General features: G+C 27.5%; 1 protein-coding gene across 1 annotated transcript; it reads right to left on the reverse strand.

The window, feature by feature from the left end:
• Positions 1-989: 989 nt before the first annotated feature.
• LOC105846161 (uncharacterized) lies at positions 990-17,137 on the reverse strand. Its single transcript, XM_065800567.1, has 4 exons — positions 16,918-17,137; positions 6,361-6,508; positions 5,831-5,971; positions 990-1,358 (listed from the first exon to the last, which is right to left on the reverse strand). The coding sequence occupies exons 1-4, from the start codon at positions 17,065-17,067 to the stop codon at positions 1,216-1,218; spliced, it is 582 nt and encodes a 193-aa protein (XP_065656639.1). The 5' UTR covers positions 17,068-17,137; the 3' UTR covers positions 990-1,215.
• Between the last annotated feature and the right edge of the window lie 1,742 nt (positions 17,138-18,879).

Below are 18,879 nucleotides of genomic sequence, written 5' to 3' on the forward strand. Positions count from 1 at the left end.
CTGTGTGTCTGATCTTTCAAATGCATAAAAAAATTTTCAATCAGGCTGCCACATTGTTATTATTCTAATTTATAACTTTGATATTTTAAGAAAGTCACTTAAGCCCGTAAATATGAAAAACGAACGGTTGCTAGGCATTTTAGGAGGCACTTCCAATTAAATAAAAAAAAACATTGTGCCACAACATTCCTTGTATAAAAAATACTCAATCTGGTAGTTATGGGAGTGATCCAGTTAATTTTTTAGAAGTCATTACTTTTGTCCAGTTTATATTAATTATAACTACTAAAATGTGGTTGTTAAGCAATTTAGTTATCCATAGGAACCCAAAATTTAACTAGTGTGATCATTAAAAACCGCATTGCTCAATTAGTAAACAGTGTATAAACGGCCCTTAAACTTCTTTTATATGACGAGTTATAGGTTATGTTTAGTAAAAGTGAATTCTGGCCAAGGGCGGACTTATAGGGAGGGGCGATTACCCCTTTCCTCGTGCCTTAGATACTTAGGAAAGAACTTTTTTTTAAATTTATATATTCAACAAAGCGCGTTGTTTAAAAAAGTAAATTAAGGAGGCTGTTTAAAAGTGATAACGTATTTTAATACAATTGCGTGACGCAAAAAAAAACAACAGAGAATAAGACAAAAAAAAAGTTGCGTGATTTTTGGCTTGCCTGCTGTCAAATTATTAAACAACAAAACGCCCCTCTACTTAACAAGATAGTCTGAATCATCCGAATCAAAAAATTGACTCTCCTCCTTTTTAGATGATCTGGATTCACCGAATCAAAAAAAAAAAAAAAAAAAAATTGAACCCGACCTCACCTTACTATATGGTCTGGACCCTGGCCCACTGTGCCGTGACGTTTTCATGTAATAAAAACGCCTACGGCAAGGCCGAATTGGAAAAATTATTATTCAGTCGGCGTTTTGATTTCGTAATGTCCGTATTTATACAACCCAACGACGACAAAAATAACAATACTACATTTTTTTTAAAAACGTATTTTCAAAATTGTACAGTGTTGATGATATAAATACTAATAAATAGAAATAAATAAAATATAAACAAATGTTTTCTATAAAATTAAAACAAAACTCTTATGTGCAAATTTCAGTTGCAAACTTTTTAAATAGAAAAGAATATCGAATTCAAAGTTTTCAAATTAAATTTGAATGCTTGACTATTTTTTACAAAATTTTTACAAAAAATTTTTATTTATCAGCATAGAGCAAAACAATACTTATTATATACATAACAACCGCTGACCAACCTGCACCGTATGACCATGAAAAAGCGACATTTTGTCTGATGAATGTATTTGTGTATACAGATAACGAAATCAGAATTAATAATGCTAAAATAAAATTTAAAGGAAAAATCATAAATGAATACCAATTAATAAAATATATGTTTTAAACTTTATAAATCATAAAATTCTTTTTATGTTAGGTCATTGAATAATATTTCTATAAAGTGTTAATTCAAGAAGCCAAATTTCTTTATTTCCGTACAATAACTGACAACTTTAACAAACTACTGTTGATAAAACTTTTCATTTTAAACACCCACAGATATATATATATATATATATATATATATATATATATATATATATATATATATATATATATATATATATATATATATATATATATATATATATATATATATATATATATATATATATATATATATATATATATACACACACATATATATATACATATATATATACACATATATATATATACACATATATATACATATATATATTGGATCACAACAAGACTTAACAGTCTTTCAACCCAGGAAAGCATAAAGCTATAACAAGGAGAGGGATGGAGGAGGATATATAAAAATATTAAACTAGTCATAGACATTCTCTAATGTACATTTTGCTATTTTCATTCTGTTTTGTTTAAAACCCCTTTAATTAGCGTATGGATGACCCAGAAATTTATTAATTATTAAATAGAAATTTATTACCTATTAAATTCACCATTAACATTTTTAACATTTTTAATTCAAATTAATTACAATTAATAAACCTTGTTAAAGAGACGAAAAATTATCTCTTACATTCAAAAATGATAAATATAATCATTACCATGGTGATTAACATGGTGTTCGAGTTGTTTTAATTATATTAATTACTATTATTTTTTCATTTTTAATTTAATCTGAAATGCAACTTAATAACTTTTGATGATGAGGAGCCTCCTCATCAATTTATTTATGCGGTAGTGGTGTAGTGGTAAAGCGCTTGCATCATAAGCGAAAGGTTCTGAGTTCGATCCCCACCACGTCCCTGGTAGTACCGCGCTCAACTTGTTTCTCCGCGCAGCAGCCTTGCTCGTCAAGGTTCGTGTTTCTGAGTTATAGAGTTGAGAGAGGGTTATAACCACTATTAAGCAGCCTCCTCATCTGTAGTGGCCTTCTCAGCCTTGAGGAGGTGAATAACAAAAAAAGAAAAAAAACAACTAGTTTTACAGTAAGAATGGATTCATGTGATTTCCGAAAACTGTCAAATTATACTTGTCATAAACTAATCATTGTAGAAAGACTTAAATAAAAAGGTTTGATTCCTATAGAGAAGATGTCAGAAATATATTAACTAAGAGATGGAATAACAGTGGAAAAAATTTTAACAATCTGCCATCATCATGAAAAGATTTAATAAGTAACACTTTTCCTGGAACTAGGAGCTATAATCAACTTAACCCAAAATCTAAAAATACTATTAGCTTTAAACAAAAGGCATTTTTTCTTTTTATGGTATCTAAAGTTCTTAAACAAATCAGTAAACTAACATTGATACATTGATATTTATTAAGTTTATTTTCTGTTAATATGATACACTTCATTGGATTGGTATGATAAATAAACTTTATCATGTTGAAATCTTTTTATGATGATGGCAGATTGTTAAAATTTTGTCATCTGTTAAAGATGCTATGGCAATATTTATGCCCCTGCGCAGCCCTTTTAACAAACTTTTCTGGCTGTCTAGAGCAGCTGGGTTTTAACTACCAACACAATTTGTATCATTGATGGACCTGTAACAACAACTGAATGTAAGTATACTTTGATCGTTAACACATCTAAGCAAATCTTAACACAAACTTTGACACTTTATTTTTTTGTATTTTAGTTTGTAAATACAGCTCCACGGACCCACTGGTTGTCTGCAATGGAAACAGTTTTAAATCAAGATATTTTCAGAGTTTCACTACCTTACAGTTTGTCTGGAAGGTAATGAAAAATCTATTGCAGGATTTTGCTAAAGAAAGTGGGGCACATGATCCAGCCCCCCTTCCTTGGTGTCTTGGGGCCTGGAAACAATTTTAACATGCATGTTTATTATCACTTCAGAAATTCAAAAAATTTTAGAGCTCCATCTAGTCTGAAATGTACTGAAAAATCAATTGCAATATTTTGCTACAAAAAAGTGGGGACCATGCCCTGTTATCCATATAAGCAAATATATATACTTGCAGATCGAAATCCTTATGTTTTCTAAAAGATCAATAAATATAGAATGATGTGTAAAAAAAATTTTTTACATCATTAAGGCCACAAGGTTTCTTGGGCATTAAAAACAAGAATATATAAATGCCTGAATTTATTTAAATTGATAATGCAGGTACTTAATAATAATTTTATTTACATTTCTGATCATTTTATTGGATTTGTTATCCTTGAAATATGTATAAAAAAAATGAATAAAAATCAGCAAAATCTGGAATTACTCGTTGGTCAAAAGTGCCCAAGTATTTGCAAAGCAACCAATTTAGTAACAATGTGATGTAAATTTTGTAAAAGAGCATACTTGTTACACCACAATAAACATGATGGGCAAAAAGCCTGTGTTTTTAAAAATTGAGAAAACCTTCACAATTTAGCTTTAAGTGTTGAGAAAACTGTATCGAGATCAATTTTAAGAACTACTGATAATCACCAAAAAAATTGAATTGAAAAAAATTCTGGAAATCATATTTTGTTGTTAAAATGGATCTTACATTTAAAAAATTTCCTCAGCTGTGCGAGCTACTAAAGCTAAATGGAAGTAAGTTGGGCAAGAATTACTTAAGTGACAAAGCTTGCAAAATATTTGTTTTATCAATTTCATCTGACTTAAAATGCATTTTAAGTTTAGATGTAAATACTTATTTTATTGCAACAATATCTGATGATTCTACTGATAAGAATGTTAATGACCAAGAAACGGCTTTTTTAAGATTTGTTATAAATGGTAATTCAATAACTATATTTGCTGGCATTAACTCACCACAGACAGTTGATGCCAATGGCATATTAAATGCAATAGAATTTGTTTTAAAAAATTTAACAACAGAAAAAAAGGATCAAAATTTATATTTAAACAATATCTATGCAAAAGCTGCAAATGTCAACTTTGATAGTGCATCTGTAATGTCTGGCAATAAAGCTGGTGTTCAAACTAAAATACAAAATAAAAACCCCAGTATAGTATATCCCCATAGCATGGCGCATAGATAAGCACTTTCTGTGTTAGACTCAATAAAGTTTGATATTAGAATTGCTGTACTAGACACTATTTCAGTTAATCTAGGCTCAAATATTGCGTATTTATGAAAAGCTTAAGTACTTTTCTGTTTCATGAAAGATCCACAATTTTTATTTTATTTACATTTTATTCAAGATATTGTTAAATCACTAACAACATTATCATTAGAGTTTCAAAAAGAAGAAATTTTAATTTGTGAGATTTTGTGTAAAGTTGATGCAAGAATTTCATCAACTTTACACAAAATCTTACAAATATTTGAGTCTAAATTAACTATTAAATGTTCAATATTTGAGTAAGGATTAACTTTTTCAGCTAATCCTGACTTAAATATTGGACATTTAATAGATAATTTAGAAGTAAAAGAAGATCAGTTAATCTACAAAGGTATTGATTTAACAGCATTAAAAAAAGCATAATTTAAAGAGAATCGAAAGACATTCATAGAGATTGTTAGACAACAACCAAATTATTATTTTGACAATTATAACATAAAATATTTTATTAAAATTATTTACAGAACAAAACAATATATAGACAAACAATTCCGCCATAATTTCAATCAAGAGCCATTAAAATCCTTAACCACAATCTTTGAATATCAAAACTGGTCAAAATCGTTTACAGGTTTGCTAGAGATAAAAAAAATGGGGATTTAATGAAATAAAAAGTTTGCAACTTTTATGAGCATAGACTCAATTCACTGTTGAGCATTTACAGAGATATCTTGCTGGAAAATGAACTTGAATTCGGAAGTATAAATGTTTTGTAAGAGATATGCGGTAGTAGTGTAGTGGTAGAGAGATCGCTTCATAAGCGAGAGGTCCCGAGCTCGATCCCCACCATGTCCCTGGTAGTACTGCGCTTAACTTGTTTCTCCGCATAGCAGCCATGTTCGTCAAGGTTTGTGTTTTGGAGATATAGAGTTGAGAGAGGGTTATAACCACAGTTAAGTAGCCTCCTCATCTGTAGTGGCCTTCATGGCCTTAAGGAGGTGAATGAACAACAACAACAACAAAAAAGATTATGCTAACTTTCAGCACTTCAACAGCAAGTTGTTTTGAAATATAATATTTAATTAAATTCAATAAGCATCCAAGATATACCTTGTAACTTATTAACTAAAATAAAATTTATTTGAAAATAAAACTCCCTTATTTGACTTGTTTCTCTTTAAATTAGAGGTTAGTCAATAAATCAACATTCATTAAAAATAACATTAACATTGAAAAAAAAAAAAAAAAAAAAATTGTTGTGTACTAATATAAAAAAGTATATACCTGATATGAAAAAACATAGAGCGATTCTACCAACAGGAAAATAATACTTTCTGGTCACACAATAAATTGTTTCAAATGCAAAAGCCACCAGTGTCAATAACAAGGAAATAATATAAAATATGACTAAAACATTTCGCCGAACTAAAAATATTAAATCAATAAAATGCTACTAAATTTATCAATTTTTTTTTTAATTTGATAACAATTTTTATTTACTATTTCAAAATCAAAAAATTTAAACATATTATCAATGTCTATATTGTCTACTAATGATAACAATACTATTGTCTACAATGATATATTACTAATGATAATATAATATAATACTAATGATAATATAATATAATACTAATGATAATGATATAATATAATACTAATGATAATATAATATAATACTAATGATAATATAATACTAATGATAATACTATTGTCTACAATGATAACTAACTATATTGTCTACTAACGTCTATATTGTCTACTAATTTATTAATATATCTACAACCAGTATAGAAAAAACAAATACTACTTACTAGTCCAATTATTTATATTACTGGGAACTTTGTAGCTTTCACATTTTTCTGTCATTTCCTTTTCATCATCTCTAAGGTGATTGTATATTACTGTATTGCACTGTTCCCATAGACCAACTCTAGTGAAGATAACCGAGTGATTTGAAGGCTAAACAAATCAAAAAAGATTTAAAGATAAAAATTTCAACAAAAAAAAAAAAGAAGTTAAAGTTAAAAGATGTTTCAGGATGCAGTTAAAAAAAGTTAGTATTGAAAATGGGCATTAAAAAAATTTTTTTTATCAAATATTCTTCAGAAAAAGTAAATTATAAAAACTTGAGCCAAATTAAAAATGCTAAACAAGAAAAAAAAAAAACTTTTATTATAGAAGTAACTCTTTACTTTTTTGAAACAATTTTTATACAACATTTCAAGGGAGTTATCAAGTATAATATATATATATTTATATATATATATATATATATTTATATATATATATATATATATATATATACATTATATATATATATATATATATATATATATATATATATATATATATATATATATATATATATATATATATATATATATATATATATATATATATAACTCTTAACTAGTTGTCAGAAAGTTTTTCCGTATTTTGTTGACAAAAAGTAAAAATTAAAATGCAAGACCGGAATTTTTTTTTTTATTAATTGATTAACTGCCTGCCCCAACCAAACGCTCAGTCGATGTAGCAGCACTCCCTTGTGAGTCAGGCTAAAAGATAGTTGATGTAGCAGCACTCCGTTGCGAGTCAGGCTATTTGTCAGTCGATATAGCAGCAGTTTGTTGCGAGTCAGGCTATAAGATAGTCGATGTAGCAACACTCCGCGCATGAATTACAGTATAAAAAAATAATAATAAAAACATTTTATTAAAAAAAATAAAAATAAAAACATTTCATTAAAAAAAATAAAAATAAAAACGTTCTTTATATTGTTAAAAACATTCAGAATGTTTTTAAAAACATTCTGGTCAATTAAATTTGTGTTTTTGCAGTTTTTTTAAAAAACAATTAATTTGTAACTAAATTATTGGTTTTAACTTTCTGACAACACACAACTGTTGGACAAAAGTCAAAAGTATTTAAAAGTGAGTTATTTGTTGGCGTAAGAATCATTTTTTTCCTTCCGTACTTCCCAAATGCAACAATCTATAGAACTATAAATATATATATATATATATATATATATATATATATATATATATATATATATATATATATATATATATATATATATATATATATATATATATATATATATATATATATACTGTTTAAAACAGAACAAAAACAAAAACAAATCAATGCAATAGTTTCTTTTGATTCAAATATTGAAACAGGTTTTCAAAAGGAAGTGGTGATGTAAACTCCGCCATCCTGATTCAGACCCTCATCTGAAGGTGCACATTCATGGCATTGTATTTTAAGTGCCTCCCTCACTTCTCTATTAAAATTATTGGCCTCTAGTATTTTTAATGTTCCATGTAAAATTACCATGACAATTTTTTGAATGCTCCGCTATTGCTGAATAATCCCATTTTCTTTTGTATGTATTTTTCTGATGTTGGTAAATGCGAGATGAGATTTTTAATTTTGTTTCACCAATATAATATTTTTTGCAGGAGCATTCAAGTTCGTATACACCTAGGTAGAAATTTATAGGTAGAAGAGGTTTATTTTTTGTGGTAAGTATAAATTGTAAATTTTTTTGGTGATTTAAAGACTGGTGTGTAACCTGCTTTTTTGAAAACTTATTTTTAACTTCGGGCTAATTCCTAGAATCCACAGTAAAGATACAATACTTTTGATGAAATTGATAAATGTTGAGTTTCAATATTTTGTTTTTTATTATCTAAATTGGTTTTTATAATATTTTCCAGGCTTGTTTTTTTATAACCATACCTTGGTAGGAATAAATTTGTATGCTTGTAAAACAAGCATGTAAAACAGGTGAGCTAAGAAAACCATTTGCATAGGTAGCTTTTTGCAACTATAATGATAATTCTATCAATAACATTCTAACTTATTTTATATTATTTTAAAAATTAAGCCTAAAAATAATTGATACCCTTATTTCTCTTTTATATTCTTAGCAACATCAGTTTGGACTTAAGCAACAAAAACAAATAAATCCAATTACAAAAGAGTTAAAAGGACAATGAAAATCAACATCAACAGTCTAAGTAATAGAATTGCTGATTTCCAACATTTTGTTCAATTGCACAATCCTGATACTTTTTGTGTTGCTGAAACCAATGTTGTTGAGACCATATTTTTTGTGTTGATTAACAATCTACCTGATAGTCTATTTTGCTCTAGGTATCACACTGTCATTTGGTGTAATAGGCATAGTAGAGGGAGTGAAGTAGCTATATTTTTTTGTAATTCTATTAAATTTAGTTAAGTGGATATACCACCTGAGTTTCATGAATTAGATATCATCTGTGCAGATTTAGATCTCAATGGTCAGACATATCAGAGTTATTGGTTATTATCGTAGTTTTGGTTACAAAAAAAAAGCTATCGACTATATCGAAACAAGTGTTAAATGTTTTGTATGTTGTGTTCCACTGATTTCCACTGAATCCCATTTGAACTTACCTAATAAAGACTGGCACTATTATCATGGTCCCGACAGTGTTATCTATAACTCTTTTTTACATTTTATAAACAACTATGGTTTTAGTCAGTATGTTGATCAAGCTTCTTACAAAATTAGTATCTTAAATTTTATTTTGAGCACTTCTACATTTATCAAGGATCTTTGCATCAAACCATCCATTGAAACTAGTGACCATTGTGTAATTTTATTTTACTCCTAATTTGAGCTGCCTGCATTATAATGATAACATTCCTCTTCATCAATTCTACAGTTGGATAAATGCAGATTACCAGGCTATCAATGAATCTCTGAAACCATTAGACTGGAGTGCTACTTTTTCTACCATGTAATAATATTGAAGATTGCTAGCTCACCTTCACTACTATATTAAATAACATTATTAAACAATGAACCTATAGCTCACATCAAAGATGACCACATAAATTAACACATAAAATAACTATCCTCGTTTTGTTAAAAGCCTAATAAACGACAAAACAAATGCACGGAAAAGCGGCCTATAGATCAATCGCCTCAAAATGTTCTCATGCTATTAAATTGACAAATGTCTTGTAATGCATTATGGAACAAAAAATGAGAATTATTCTTACCTAATGGATAGGAGAGAACTTAAAAAGACTATTATAGAGACGGATTTGGTAGTAAAATTTACAAATGATCTTAAATGGAAAAAATAGGTTATAACATCATCAAAAGCAAATATTGGGTCATACAAAAAACACGTTTTGCATGTGCAAAGACGAGCAACTAAAACATCTTCTAATTTAAAAAAATTTATGTATGATATATATATCGTCGCAACATTGCTTCTCTTTCACTTTTTTACAAATACTATAATAAACACTTTTCTAAAGAGCTAGCGTCTCTTGTACCATCTACTAAAATTTATTCTTGTGTTACTCCTCATTCAATTAAATCTCATCCTTTTTCTGTGACTGTCTAATTTTTTTTGTAAACATCTGCTCTTTGGAATTTGCTTCCTTCATATAGCTTTCATGATTCATACAGTTTGCAATCTTTTAAGATGTCTCTCAATTGTTATCTTGCTCTACAAAGCTTGCTCTACTTCATCTTTTCTATTCCAGTAACTTCCAACTTTAATAGTGGTTGCAGCCTTGTTGGAAGCGAAGATGTAAAAAAAAAAAAAAAAAAAACATATGTATATATATATATATATATATATATATATATATATATATATATATATATATACACACACACACACACATATATATATATTTAAACAATTTTAAAATGTATTATACAAATAGAGTGCTCAGTGTTATTTAAAGAACAGAGTAATTATAAATTAGTAGAAAATCACTTAACAAAAATTTATCTCATTCAACACTGTGTTTTATCAATAAAGACTCATCAGAAAATCCTTTTCTGATGAGTCTGATGATTTTCTGATGAGAGTTTCTGATGAGTCTTTATTGATGAAACACGGTGATAAATGAGATAAATTTTTGTTAAGTAATTTTCTACTAATTTATTTATATATATATATATATATATATATATATATATATATATATATATATATATATATATATATATATATATATATATATTTATATAAATATATGTATATACGTTGCTAGAAAAAAAGAATAGAGTTATAGAGCAAGGAAACGGTTGACAGAAGACTTAAAAAGTTGAAGGTTGTATGAGTAAGGAAAATATGAAGATGGGACAGAGTTCAAAGGGTTGAAGTGCAGGGGAAAAAGCTAGACAAATAAAAGATTTTAGAGCATGCAGGGACAGATACAGCAAAAGAATGAGACTTTGATGAATAACGAGTCAAGCAAGAATGAGTTTTGGTTGACGGAACTAGAAATAAAAGCTCCTTTGAGCAGCAACTATGATAGTGTTTGTAGAAAAGAGAAAGAGATGCAACTTTATGACGATGGGAAAGAGGCTCAAGCTTTACGATGGACCGGGTCCAACTTTGTTTACAACAGGCCTTCCCAGGAGAGGCGTGCGGTCGCACGCCTTGAGTGAACACGGATATTTATTTTTTTTTGGATAACTCGGCCACGCTTATTTAGCATATATTAAAAATAACGCATTTTTAAAAAGGCGCTGAAAAAATCAAATTAAATTCGTTGTATTATTTTGTAATTTTCTTAATAATTTATTATTTTCATTAATAAAGAAACAATAACATAAAAATAATATATATATATATATTTTTTTTTTGAATTTTTTTTTCTTATAACTTTATAAATTTTTTATTTTTTTATTTTACATATTTTTTTTTCTAATTTTAAATTTTTTCACATAAGTATGTTTTTCTACAAAAAATAACTTCTAAGTTCTAGAAGAATTATTATCTACAAGGTTCTAGATAGAGGTATGATCGTTTAGCTCATTCGGTTGAGACATTACATAGCGCCGCGGAGACCCAGGTTCGCATTCCGCGTCGGCAGAGCATATTTTTCAAAATAGATTAAAAAAGTTTTCGGTCACATTTTCTGTTTATTTTTTCGACTTGTCTTAAATATCATTGCTGAAAAAATCAACACCTAAAAATATATTATAAATAATTATAATATAAATAAATAAAATATAAATATAAATAAATAAATTTTTTTTTTATGTTTACTAGACTTGAAAAAAAAAAATTGTAATAAGAAAAAAATTTTTTTATTAAATAAGTATAAATATATATATATATACATTTCATTTTTATGTTCATATTTTTATATTAATAATAAGAATAAATTATGAATAAAAATAATAAAATAATACGACAATTTAGTTAGGTTTTCTCAGCGCCTTTTTAAAAATGCGTCATTAATATATGCTAAAAAACCGTGGCCAGACTCTCAAAAAATATATATATATATGCGTGGTCACTCAAAGCGACCGACCGCACGCCTCTCCTGGGAAGGCCTGTTACAATGCGTTTTTGGACATTGTCTAGAAGAAAAAGAGCATTATTAGAAGAACCAGCCTAAACATGACAACAGTATTCCATACAGGGATAAATAAGAGATTTTTAGAGGTAGAGAATGGAATAAGGAGAGAGAAAATTGGTGAGCACGATAAAGAGAAGCAACCTTAGCAGATGCTAATTTAGCAATTGATTGTATATATGGTTTCCATGAAAGATCAGTCGTAAATGATAATCCAAGAAGATGTAAAGAAGAGAACTAAGTGAGAGGGTTGCCATTCATCAATATAGGAATGTTTTTTGCAGTAAATAACTGAGTTTTGTTGGAGTTAAAATTTACAAGCCACTGTAAGCCCTAATCTGTTACAGAAGTGAGATCAGATTCAAGATTGGGTGTCTGTTCTAAACGAAGAAAAAGAGAAGACTTTTTATCAAGACATGAGTATTAAGTTGAGTCATCAGCAAAAAGAGCTACTTTAGATGTAAGGTTATGGGAAGATCATTAATGTAGATAAGAAACAAAATAGGACCAAGGATAGAACCTTGAGGTACCCAAGAATTCACTAGAAATAGTAAAGAGTGTTGACCTTCAAGAATGACTTTAATAAAGCGGTTAGAAAGGAATAATTTGACTATCTCAAAAACTTTCCCAGATACACCATATGAAACAAGCTTATGGTGAATAAGACCAACAAGCCAAACTTTGTCCAAAGCCTTAGATATGTCGAGGGCAACAACCCTAGCCTCTCCGTCTTTATCTAATGCACGATAAAATCTTTCAGTCAAAGCAGTTAGCCATAGAGCAAGAGGATCGAAAACCATATTGATTGTCTGACAGCAAGTTATTTGACTCAAAATGGGATGTGAGAAATTTGTTTATCAAAAACTCAAATACCTTGCTAATAACAGAAAGAAGACTGATTGGACGATAATTGGAGGGGTCAGAATTAGAATTAAAAAATTAGAACAACAGATGCCATTTTCCAGCAGGCAGGAAAGCAAGATTCAGTCAAGCAATCATTAAAGAGTTTAGAGAAAATTGAAGAGAATTCTGGAGAACAATTTTGTAAGACTGTGACTGGAATGTTGTCTGGACCACAAGCTTTAGAAGAGTTTAATCAAGATATGACTATGAGCAATGGAAGCTGAAGTGATTTGAATGTCTACTAATGGGTTAAGCTGTTTAATTAGAATGGAAGGAAGAGAATGGCCATAACATTCGAAAGTCAAATTGGAAAAGAAATTCTTTGCAAATAGTTCAGCCTTAGTTCATGTGTTCAAGTATAGCCAAGTATTAAGTATATTTCTTTATTTCTTTTTTTTTTATTTCAATTCACCTCCCTAACCATAAGTAGCCTCCTCCTCCTCGATTGCAGTGGCCACGAAGACCATTGCAATCAAGGAGGCTACTTTAGTTATGATTACAACCTCCTCTCAACTTTATAACTCCGAAACACAAACTTTGACGAACAATGCCGCTGCGCAGAGAAACAAGTTGAGCGCTGTACTACCAGGGATATGGTGGGGATTAAACATCACAAAAAAAAATTATTCTAAAAACAATTTAATTATCTGAAAATAATTTATGTCTAAACAGCATATGATTGTTGTTTAGATATTTAAATTACTAATAAATTAATAAAAAATTCTAAGTAAACTGCTTATGATAATAACATTTTCTTTTTAAAATTTAAATAAAAAGCGTTCCTCTAAAATTGTATTTATTTTTTTGAAAGTTTTTTTTTCATAGTAAAAAATAAATAAAAATGTTTATTTTTTTAGTTCTGAGTTTTTCTAATATCTTTTAAAATAATTGTTTGGCTCTGATTTGGGTCCAAGTATTTGTTTACCAGTACTTATTCCATGAAAAAATTTACCAGATCTAAAGTTGTATGGTTTCATATTTTTAAAATTGTAATAATTAGTTAATTCATCGGTATCGACATTGGTATAAGTCATCACCATCGGTATTGGCCAAAAAAGTACTATCGATACATCATTAATATATATATATATATATATATATATATATATATATATATATATATATATATATATATATATATATATATATATGTATATATATATATATATATATATATGTATATATATATATGTATATATATATATGTATATATATATATGTATATATATATATATATGTATATATATATATATATATATATATATATATATATATATATATATATATATATATATATATATATATATATATATATATATATATATATGGAGAGAGAGAGAGACAGAGAGAGAGAGAGAGAGAGAGAGAGAGAGAGAGAGAGAGAGAGAATATGAAAGCATATGAATATAACATATTGAGTATAACATATAAGCATGTGAATATAACATATTACAGATATATCTGGACTTTTCAAATGCATTTGACACAATCTCTCACACATTATTAATCCTCAAGCTAAAAGCTTATAGTATTGTTAGAGACCTTCTTGATTAGATAACAGATTTTCTCACTAATTGAAAACAGAGAGTAGTACTTGGAGAATACATTTCTTACTGGGCTCATGTTACTAGCGATGTCCCACAATGCTCTGTTTTGGGACCAATACTCTATAATTTTGATCAACAACTTGCCTGACAATTATAAATGTGTCTGTAAGATGTATCTTGTTTCAAATTCAAAAACTGGAGAATCGTAGATTAAGAGTAGACTTAATTCAAAAGTTTAAAACCGATAAAGGTCTCGCTATCATTAATTGGCACATAAAATCTATTATTCATTCAGCTCAATGTGGTAAAAAAGAAAAGTTTGTACAAGAATTTAATAAAAATTGTGAACAATATCGTTTTTCACTAATCAGGTTGCTAAACATTGGAATGCACTCAGTGATGCAATAGTAAACTGTTCGAAAATGGATAAATTTAGGCGAATGCTTGACAGTTCAATAGATAGATATAGATGCCTATAGTCATTTTATGACTTTAATAGGACTTGTATCATATTTGCAACTCTAATACTAATACTATTATAACTACTAACATAAAATATGGATATAATGAATATAGAAAATGTAGGTATTTGTGTATATATAAAGGCCTTGGTGGGAAGAAATGAGTGCGAGAGCGGTGAAAAGTTTTCCTAAAACGAACATGGCAAGCTATGCGAGCTGCTCCTCTAAACAGCTTCTCAAGAGAGCTTTTGGTTTTTGCAAGAGCAATGTGTTTATTTATTAAAAAAATTGCTTATTAATTACAAAAATTTGGTTTTATACTTGTTACAAGCTCAGGGTGCAACAAATTTCTGCAATTAAATTAATCCATTTTGACATTATCTAACCTTAATTTTGTCAGCTTTAATACCACAGAAAAGCGAAGAGCCATTTTTTAACACAAACACATTTTCTTAGACGTTAACTATAAAAATATATATAAATATATATATATATATATATATATATATATATATATATATATATGTATATATATATATATATATATATATATATATGTATATATATATATATATATATATATATATATATTATATATATATATATATATATATATATATAAATTAGCAAAAAAACTAATCTAACTTTTTCTTTGACAGACTATTTCTCCTTTTGTAGGTTCATCAGGAAGCTTCCTGATGAACCTACAGAAGAAGAAACAGTCTGAAACAGCCAACAACGCAAAAGCACAACAAGCAAAAAAATAAAACGATTTTATGTCGCTATTCTGCAGCATTACTGTGTCAAAAAGTTTTCATCCACCTGTCGTGCACATTTTAAAAATTCAATAACTTGTTATTCAGCAAAGATGTAAGCATGATATAAACTAAATTATATCATTTAAAAATTTAAGAAATAATGTACAAAAATATTTTTTAAAGTAATGAGTAACAAATAAAATACAGCATTTTAGAATAAAAGACGTTTTTGTTATTGATGTTTAATAGGATTTAAATCTGGAGATTGTGGGGATTTATGAAGTTGCTTAGCTATTTTAAACATAAGCCTTTCTTTAACACATTTGGCTGTATGTTTTTGATTGTTATCTGCTGATAAATGACCTAGTAAGTCCCAACTTGTGGCCACTTTCTTACGGATTATTTTTCAGAGTGTTTAAATACACATTTTGATCCATATTTCCATTAATGAAAACCAAGTTTCCTACACCTGAAGCACTTATTATTATAAAGATTTGCAAAGTGTAGTAGTTTGGGCTTTGTTAACTTTACTGATGTAGGGCTTTTTCAATGGTACTTTACCATTGTATCCAGCTCTTCTTAAGGTTATTTTAACAGTTTTATGATCCATTTTTAAACTGTAATCATTTTGCAGCATTCCAGCAAGTTTTGGAGCACTCATTTTAAGATTCTGGATGACTGTTCTTAAAACAGCTTAAAGATAATTGAATTTTATTTGGATGTCCTACGTATGTGGCTTATCAGGAATTTTTTTGGTGGTTAGGCATTTCTTGATAATTATAACTTGAGGTTGGAGTGCAGGGTGGATGAAAACTTTTTTGGAGCAAAAACAGGCATTGCTTATTTATAAATGCTGTATTTAATTTTCTATTTGTTTTTTTGTAAAACCTTTTTTTTACAATACTTCTTAAATAGTTAACTGATATAATTTAGTTAAAATTATGCTTATATGTTTGCTGAATAAAAAGTTATCATATCTGAAAAATGTACAGGATAGGTGGATGAAAACTTTTTTGACAGAGTATATATAAAATACATAAAATATAAAAATATATATATATATATATTTATATTTTTTATATTTTTTATATTATATATATATATATATATATATATATATATATATATATATATATATATATATATATATATATATATATATATATATATATATATATATATATATATATACATATATAATATTAGGTCAGGAGAATTTACTTTAACCTATTAGTCGGTTATTTTGTCCTTATTTGTACTCAAGCCCAACTTTATGTTAAAAAAAAACAAACAAAACAACAATTATTTAAAACCTTGTCTTCAAATACGGATTTTACAAATATCTTTTTATCTTGCGACAATTCTTCTTCAAATTCATACCAATAATTAGTGACAAGAGATAATATTATTATTACAATGCAAAATATAGAACAAGATACAGTAGATATAGTTTTTACGGACATGATATTGTCCGTGTTATTGTATGAAAGCGTCTATGTTCAATTAAATCCATCAAAATATTAAATCGAGTGAATGGCACTCCTTTTCAATGAATATACACTATAGAATGATATACACGTTTATAAAAAAGATGAATAAGAAAAACTACCGGAAAAATATTAATGAATCAAACGATTCATCTTCAATTTGCACCAGCAAAGAAAAAAGTGAAAGAATATTGAAAGTAGCAAAATAAAATTTACATAATATCAAAAGTTTGAGAAGCAATATGCAACATTATTTCTCGATTTTACATTTTATATAAAAGTAAAATATAAAGTAAAAATAAATTTTCATTACTTTTTAATAAAAAACTTTTAATAATACTAATAATTTTATTTCAAATATATTATTTTAAATATATAATTATTAAATAATAAACTTTTTTGGTAGACTGACAAGTTATAAGTGAAATCTCTCAAATAGAACAATGTTTTTGTTTTATAAAATATCACTCATTAAACATTCTTTTAAATAACTTAAATATCAAAATTAACATCAACTTAAATTTAGTTATTTTATTTTTTTAAAAAGTAATGTAAATTTTTTGGATGTACATCCAAGGCTGTCGCGATGGGAGAGGGGGTGTGCCCCCCTCCTCCCCTAATCAATGAATTTTTCGTTCATTTAGTCGGCAAATTTGACCCTTTTTGATTAGTTAGTCGGCAAATGTAGACCTTTGGCCGGGTGAATATAAATGAGCAATTGCTTTTACTCAGTAATTAATCAGCTAAACGTGAACAAAAACTTAATGAATTTTGTTCAAACTTTTATTTACGTAAAGTTAAGCAATTTACTCAGTAATTGATTAGCCTTATCTAAATAAAAACTCAAGCAAAATTGGTAAAGTTTATATTTACGTAAAGGTGACCAATAACTAAGTTGCTTATTTTTATTCGCCCGGCCTCTTTTCGGTCTACATTTGCCGACTTTTTAGTCAAAAACTAGACCTTTTTTTTATATTTATTATTTTAATTTTATTTTATTTTTGTTTTATCTAATTTATTTATGGTATGACCTATTAAATAAGATGATTTTGTTTGGAGACAATAAATGGAGGTATTTGTGATATAGGAATATGGAGGTACAATAAATGGAAATTTGTTTAGTTCTAGTTGTTAATTATCTGTTTTGATTGTATTCTTAATTACTTAATTAGTCCTCTATTTAAGTATATCTAGAACAATTTTTCTTTTAATCAAAATAGTACCTTATAAACCTCATTCAATGTATATATACTCTACAGCGTCTATTCCTAAAAAAGTCAATGTATGTAAAATCCGCTTCGACTAACCCTAAATCAGTTGATGTAGTTACCCTCCACCAGAGTTGGGGTCAAATACGTATTTGTATTTGAACTTGTATTTATCTTTGGTAAAAACAGGTCGTTTTTTGGCGTATTTGTATTGGTATTGTATTTGATAAAAAAAAATTTTAATATTTGCATCTGATTAAAATATATTTGTAGTTTCATAAACTAGGTTAACCAGTGTTTTTTTTTTTAAAAATACGAATGATTCGTTTTTTTTTTTCATTTTAAACATTAAAATAGATTGAAATTTTGTTTTCAAAGGATATTGGTTAAGGTCTTATTTTCATTCTTCTATTTAGTAGATAGTCTTGTCACGAAAAATTTTATATATTTTTTCATAACATAAATTCCAAATATTTGTATTTGTATTTAAAAAATGCCGTATTTGTAGTTGTATTTGATCAAATGTATTTGACCCCAAACTTGTCCTCCAATGCGACTATTTCTATTTAAAACATTGCTG

The sequence above is a fragment of the Hydra vulgaris genome, chromosome 06 (assembly GCF_038396675.1).
Source record: "Hydra vulgaris chromosome 06, alternate assembly HydraT2T_AEP".
Taxonomy (NCBI): domain Eukaryota; kingdom Metazoa; phylum Cnidaria; class Hydrozoa; order Anthoathecata; family Hydridae; genus Hydra; species Hydra vulgaris.

Coding starts and splice junctions, on each gene's coding strand:
- LOC105846161 (XM_065800567.1), bottom strand. CDS start 17,067: ATGTCCGTAAAAACTATATCTACTGTATCTTGTTCTATATTTTGCATT. Junction 5,972..6,360: donor TAATATAAATAATTGGACTA/GTAAGTAGTATT, acceptor TAATATTTTTAG/TTCGGCGAAATGTTTTAGTC. Junction 1,359..5,830: donor TCTATGTTTTTTCATATCAG/GTATATACTTTT, acceptor ATTTTATTTTAG/CATTATTAATTCTGATTTCG.